Source organism: Grus americana, chromosome 1 (assembly GCF_028858705.1).
Source record: "Grus americana isolate bGruAme1 chromosome 1, bGruAme1.mat, whole genome shotgun sequence".
Lineage (NCBI taxonomy): Eukaryota > Metazoa > Chordata > Aves > Gruiformes > Gruidae > Grus > Grus americana.
The window spans coordinates 1,522,117-1,528,740 of record NC_072852.1 but is presented as its reverse complement, the minus strand read 5'-3'; the positions used below and the strand labels follow the sequence as shown (position 1 = coordinate 1,528,740).

Here is a 6,624-nt window from a genome sequence, read left to right as displayed (position 1 = left end):
GGTGTCCCGGGGCGGGGGGGGGGCACCCGGAGGGGATGGGCGCAGGGCACGGGGTGCCCTCGGGATGGGGGTGCTGGGGGGGCACGGGGTGCCCAGGGGTGATGAGGTGTCCTGGGGGGGGGGGGGGGCTATGGGGTGTCCCTCGGGCTGCTGGCAAGTGGGGTGTCTGTGGGGGTGCTGTGGAGGATACGGGGGGTCCATGGGGGTGATGGGGGGGTGGGGGGGGGGAGCTGGCGGCTGCAGGAGGTGCCCATGGGGCTAATGGGGGTAACGGGGTGCTGGGTGCTGCTGGCACCTGGGGGGGCTGCAGCTGCCCCACTGCAGGCAGGGGACAAGGGTCCCCGTCCCCGAGGCAGCCCCCCAGGAGCACCCACTGTCCAAACCTCCGGTACCACAATTTTGGTGAAAAGCAGCTCCCGGGGGGCCAGGGAACCCGGGGTGGGAGAGATCAGGATTTCCCCTCCTCGCACCTCTCCTCCGTCCCTCCCCACCAGGTTTGGAGGGGGAAATGGTCGTTTTTAGGGGCGACCACGCAGGGAGGTGCTGGTTGCCCCATCTTGGTGCCGCTCGTGTCCAGCATCATTCCGCAGCCGCTGGAAAACCAAAATCTTTAGGTTGGTATTTCCCTCCGCCACCCCGGCAGCGTTCGCGGTGCTGCAGCAGGGAGGTGACAGATCGGGAGCAGAAGAGAGAACGGGATTTTTCCGGCACCGCTTGGCCCGCTTTCCCCAAGGACAAGAGCCAAAACAGCCGCCCGGAGCCCAAACAGCCCCGGCTGCCCCAAGGACACGCGGCCACCGCAGCGGCTTTCCCAGATCTGGCAGCAGCGGGAGCTCGGGGCTCCGGCACGGCACCGTGTTTGGGGACAACATCCCCATCCCCATCCAGGGCACCACCATCCCCCTCGTCGTACCCGCTCCCCCAACCCCAAAAATTCCCCATCTGCTCCTGCCAGACCCGAAACACGCTCCGGAGAAGCTGAATTTTCCAATGTTTTATTTGTGTTTTGAGATTACAGAGTCTTTATTGCTGATCTAATACAATCACTCAGACATTAATATTTAAAACATCCTTTTGAAAATGTTATGTTTGCAAAGTTTTTGTTTCCTCACTGCAGGCTGATGACAGGTTTTGTCTTATTATTTCTAAAGTTCAGAACAGAATTAATTTCCTTATACAATTTTGCTGGTGTTACCTAAATCTCCTTTTTCCTAATTCGTTAAAAATGTGTTACCTTAAAAAAAAAAAACCAACCCAAAACAAACCCATTACACGTTTAATTTAGAGATGATCACAGAATATGATTCCAGATTGATTAGGAAAAAGCCAAGCAAGCAAAAAAGCTTACAGAAGAAGCAGAACAACATGGAGAAGAGCTTTAAAAATTGAGGTGGGAAAAGCCAGTTGGGATTTTATTAATAATTTTTTTTTTTTTTTTCTTTTTTCTCCTATCTACCTGGAAGATAAAACGGGCTTAAAAATCGGCACGAAGGAATTCACGGATGAGGACAGCACCACCGTATGCTGCACAAGCGACGGACACGGGGCAGGTAAGCGACTGCGTGAGCTGTACCGAAGGGTCACGCGATGGAGAGGGATCTTCCCGGGGCAGAAGCGGCTGCGGATGGGGCACCTATTTTCCAAAAGCTGCTTTGCTCAACGTGACCCCGCAATCGCATTTCACCTCGACCGAGAGCAGCATTTCGCTGCAGAGAACAACAGAAACCCTGGAGTTCGCCGGTCGTCGCAGACCAAGGTAATCCAGCGCGGGGAAAGACCCGAACGCGCCGTTTCAAATAGCTCAGGGGACTCTTCCCAAAAATCTTGAGATCTGGATAAAATTAATGAGTGAGTAGAGATTATTTCAAGTTTGTGGTTAGCGATCAGACTATGATGAAGTCTTCTCAAAGTCTTCTCAAGGCCCTGAGGTATCCTCAAAACCCCAAGGTCTCCTCAAAGGCCTAAGGTCTTCTCGAGGTCTTCTCAAGGTCTTTTTTCTAGACTTTGAGAAATTTCAAAGAGAAACTTGGAATAAGCAAGCACAGGAGAACGTTTGCTCCAAAGACGAGCAGCTTGTGGTCAAGCTGACTTCAGACCTCTGCATCAAGAGCCGCGAGGACTTGGCTGCCAAAACCGTAATTCCACAGGTTTTTTTTCCTTTCTTGTGCGTGAACGAGCTGCCACAAAAGAGTTTTTTTCATGATGGCAAAGAAGTCCGCGAGGACAAAAGAAGAATCTGTAGCTGATGAGGGACTCGGGTACCAAAGCAGCAACCACAGGATAAAGGCTTCTGAGCTCACGGGGTCAGGCAATTTTGTTTTAGAAGGACCATGTTCCCCATGTGAAGTGATTCTGATGAGATACGGAGACTTGGAAAGTCACCTTCATGAGTGTGCTGCGCTGTCCGCAGCGTTCAGGCAGGACATCCTGGGCTAAAAAAGAGTAATTATGGCAAATTTGTTCTCTGTTGGCTCCGATGCATCAAGATTTGAGGCGACTGAAGGGTTTTAGTGATGCTGAACTCTTCCCTGCGCATAAAATCGGGGTGGGGATTTCTCCGGTGTACGTCTCGCACACTCAAGAAGGGCATTTCCAGATTTTATCATACAAATATTACTAGGAAATAAAACTCCAAAGATTCCCAATGAGGACTGAAATTCAGCTGGAGAAAGACCTCACGTGGACACGGGTCCTCCCAGCAGGGATGGCCGACGAGCTCCGCTTGGGTTTGGAAGAGCTCCCCGACGTGTGAGCAGCATTTCTTGGCGAGGTTGCAAGGCTCTTCCACCAGCGCGGGAACGCAAGGCTGCCCCGTAGCCCCCCCCCGGGAACACGACTTTGGTTGAACCGTAGGAGATTGGCACTCGTAACGTAAGCAGCAGGAAAATACTGCGGAGCTGTGCTGAAGGGAGTGGTGGTGGGTCCTACCCCTCCCATGTCTGCCTCCAAACAGGCACCGTTCTGCCCTCCCAGCTCCTACCACGCGCTAGGGGCTATCCCTGGCTGACGCTAACGACCGGACCCTTCGTTACAGCTTTCAGCAGTGCTAAGGCGAAGTTCACCGACTCGCTGGCAGAACCATCCCTCGGGCAGTTCGGCAGAATTATGAGAGGTTTCTCCAGCGATTGACGGCGAGATTTACCGCTTCGTTGCCAAGGCGGCACCCGGCTGGTCGGCAGCGCCTGGAGCAAACGAGGTTTTTAGCTGTGCTGTCAAACGGCATGAGAAACGCAAACCCGGCTGGCTCGCACGGCTGCCGGGATCCTGCTCCGCTGGAAGAAGCGCTGGGACACGAAGGAAACCAAAAACAACGTGCAACCTCGAAGTCGGATCCCGCGGCTCCCATCGCGCGCGTCGGATTAACGGTGATAACGGACTATTCCACGCGCATCGCAGCGATTTCATTCCACCAGCTCCTTCCTCGCCTCTCCCATTCTCCCAGCCCCGAAAAAGAACAACCCAAAGAGAAAAATGAAACAAACGGAAAGAAATCCACCGTCTCCCAGTCCCGCGGCAGTACGAACACCAGTGGCAGAGGCCGCACGTACAGTATTCTAATTTAATAAATAAATAACCTAAACACACTGTCTACTATGTGAGCAAGCCCGGCTCTATCTTAGGAAGCTTGCGCTGTTTCATCCTGTACAGTAGTTGAGAAAAGACTTGGGTTCTTGTTCCTCGCGATTCTCCGGGATACAGCAGCAGGAACTTAATATCTGAGGAAAAGAAGAGAAAACGAGATTTCGGTGAGGTGCTGGGGAAGAGACGTGAGGCTCCCCCAACATCAACACGGTGTATTTTGGGAGGGGCAGACACCAAGAAAAGAAATGATTTAGGAAGGGACTCGGTCCTCATCTCCTCCCCCATAAACACCACATTAGATTTAGCCGCCTGCCCTCGCTGCTTGAACATTGCCTCTCGCTTTGAGTGTGGGAAGGGGAAAATTCAGCGGCGCCCGACTGATTCGGGGACCCAGTCCCACCGGTTTGCGGTAACGCTGGCTCAGAAACCGGGGAGGATGCACTGAAAGTGTAAGAGCAAATGCCTTGAACACCAAAGCCTGGCTCAAACCGGCTGAATTTTTCAGGAAGGCTCTTGTTAGGCTGGGAACTAGAAGAAGATAATTCGTATTGCAAATGAAGCTACATGTGAGGAGAGAGAGGTGCTTGCGTTAACGAAGCAAGCTGTTTTGCTGCGCGTGGATGAAGTCTAATTGCCTGCTGTATCTGGAAAAAGGGGCGCCTGGAGATCTCCTCTCACCTCCCGTCCTACGCACCTGCACATCAAAATAGGAACTTTGGAAAACTTGACTCTTGGCCTTTTGTATCCGGAGGCTTAAATCCCCGCAGGACAGCAAGACGAGGCTGTCCAAGTACATCTGCATCCCACAGTGCACGGGGGATGTTTGAGTTGACGTGGCTCTCCATCGATCCAGGGAATTTGCCGTGACCACCTACATATCCCAACTTCCCTGCGCGCGGGACAGACCATGCTCCCCGCGAGGTCGGGACTACAGCCAGACACCAAATCTGGGCAAAGAACATTGAACCGGGGGAAATTCCTCCACGGGAGGGCACGGCCATGTGGCAGCACCATAATAATTTTGCACGTAACAGAGAGCAGGGAAAAAAGCTCATGATCTGGCAAAACCCACTAAACCCCTAAACTGAAGCGTTTTGGTGCGGCATTGCTCTCGTGTAAGCGCCGAAGACCTGCACGCCGAGAAAATGCCTTTTCCTCCAAGAAAAGGATCTGGGCTTCAACCACCCCCCCCCCCAAGCTGACCTGTGTGTGTGCAAAGCCATCCCATTTTCATGATTAAAAATGCATTGCAGCGCTGGCTACAAACATAAGCCTGGAAAGGGAGGAGACCCAGGGGCTCATATGAAAAATTATTATTATTTGGGGGGATCAGCCCAGCCCGCGCTGGGGGAGGAGAGCCACAGAGCCGAGCCCGCCCGAGCAGCCCCCGAACGCTGCTCTGCGCCATCTCATCCTTCGTCAAACTTTAAAAATAAAGCTGTCATCTGAGTTGGCCGGATGGCATCGCTCTGTCATTTGCCACGTCTGGGTGACAGCTGCTGCCAGATACAAAGGGCTCACATCCTGCCAAGCGCTCTGCGTCACAGCTCCAACCGCGCTGTCCCCTTCCGGGCCAGACCACTTTCTACGTGAAAAAGTCCACGGTATCTTCTCAAGGGGACCGGTGGGATTAAACCCCGTCCCCCCTGCCCTCCCCACGTGCGTACCCCACACTCGGGGCAGAAGAAAGAGAGAGGATGAGGAGCAGCACCTGTAGTAGTTTGGTTTGAAAGGTCCGTTCTTATTCAGTCCCAGGTATTTTGCTTGTTCATCCGTTAGTTCTGTCAGGTGAGCATCGAACGTTGGGAGGTGAAGGCTTGCCACGTACTCGTCTGAAATGATTTCAAACCTCGTTAGTATGGTAAGGGGAAGGCAACGAGTCCCCTCCCGCGGTGCACCAGGTCCCTTAAGCCCCAGCTGGGAAGGGCATTGCTCCTCACGCCTTTGCTGCTAAATTGCAGGACTAATTTGTTACCCCGAGTGGGGCAAACCAAGGCTCTCATGTATTTTGAGTTGGAGGGAAAATCCTTTCTCCGAAATACCCTTCTAGCAGGACTCCTGGGTCTGCTGCTGCGTTACGCCGTACCCTTGGGCAAGCTTGGACGCTCTGCTGATGCGGGAGCCACTGGACATTTCTGGTAGGTGACACTTAACACCCAAGCTAAGGACAAGGTGCACCTGGTCTCAAAACCCACAATTAACACACAAAAAAGACCAGTTCTGCAGCAAAAATGTGGTCAGTATGGCTGTGTCCTCAGGAGGGGGTTCTGCTGGCAGAGCTGTTGGTCAGGGACTATGTGTCTTCGCAGCCAACGAAGGCAGCTCTGCTGGCAGAAGCCCTGCATGAAAATCTCCTGCATCAGCGCGGATGGACTCCTGCGGTCGGCCGAGTGCGTCAGCCTGTTTTCCCCAGGTGGGATGGGGAAACAACGCGTCCAATTTAGAGAAGAGCCCAGACCCAGTGGGAGGAACTTGCTGGAAGACCCTGAGCTTGGCAGGGAGGCAAACGAGAGCCCAGGAGGCTGCGATGCCCTGCCGTCCTCAACCCAACCTAGCAAAACCTCCCATCTGTTCGATCTCAAAACCAAAAGAGAGAAGGCAACGAGTACGTCTTTACCCATTTTCTTGGGCAGCAAGTACACGTCTTGCTTGTAGCGGCCTTCGGGAGCGTTGTACAGCTCTATCAAAGCCAAAGCCTGGATGGAGAAGACGTTTAGGTAAGTAACTGCTGCCCGCTATGGAGCGAGACGCTGCGTTTGGCTCAGCCCAAACCCGACTTGCCTGCGTGGTGGCAGTGATGGACAAGACGAAGGTGGGGACGGTGGAGCAGCTCAGGTTCAGCAGGCGGCCCTGGGAAGCAAAAAGTGGTTGTTATCTCAACACGGCCCCAAAACCAGTTTACAACCCTACAGAAGGTACAAGGATCACTGGTGAAATGCGTCCCTTCTGGGATGAAACAGTATTTATCACATGCATGCGAATCCCAAGATACTGGTGGTTCCTGTAACTCCGTAAAACATTTTAGAAGTCAAAAAAATCTGA

The 6,624-nt window shown here is 53.3% G+C and overlaps 1 protein-coding gene across 2 annotated transcripts in view; it reads right to left on the bottom strand.

The window, feature by feature from the left end:
* Nucleotides 1-979: 979 nt before the first annotated feature.
* Nucleotides 980-6,624, bottom strand: part of AHCYL2 (adenosylhomocysteinase like 2) — a 109,266-nt gene continuing 103,621 nt past the window's right edge. For both annotated transcript variants that reach the window (XM_054823358.1, XM_054823444.1), the window contains exons 14-17: nt 6,364-6,432; nt 6,200-6,278; nt 5,294-5,414; nt 980-3,716 (exon numbers count right to left, since the gene is read on the bottom strand). In XM_054823358.1, the coding sequence (XP_054679333.1) occupies nt 3,710-3,716; nt 5,294-5,414; nt 6,200-6,278; nt 6,364-6,432 (276 nt within the window). In that variant the 3' untranslated portion in view covers nt 980-3,709. The remainder of the gene's footprint in view (nt 3,717-5,293; nt 5,415-6,199; nt 6,279-6,363; nt 6,433-6,624) is intronic.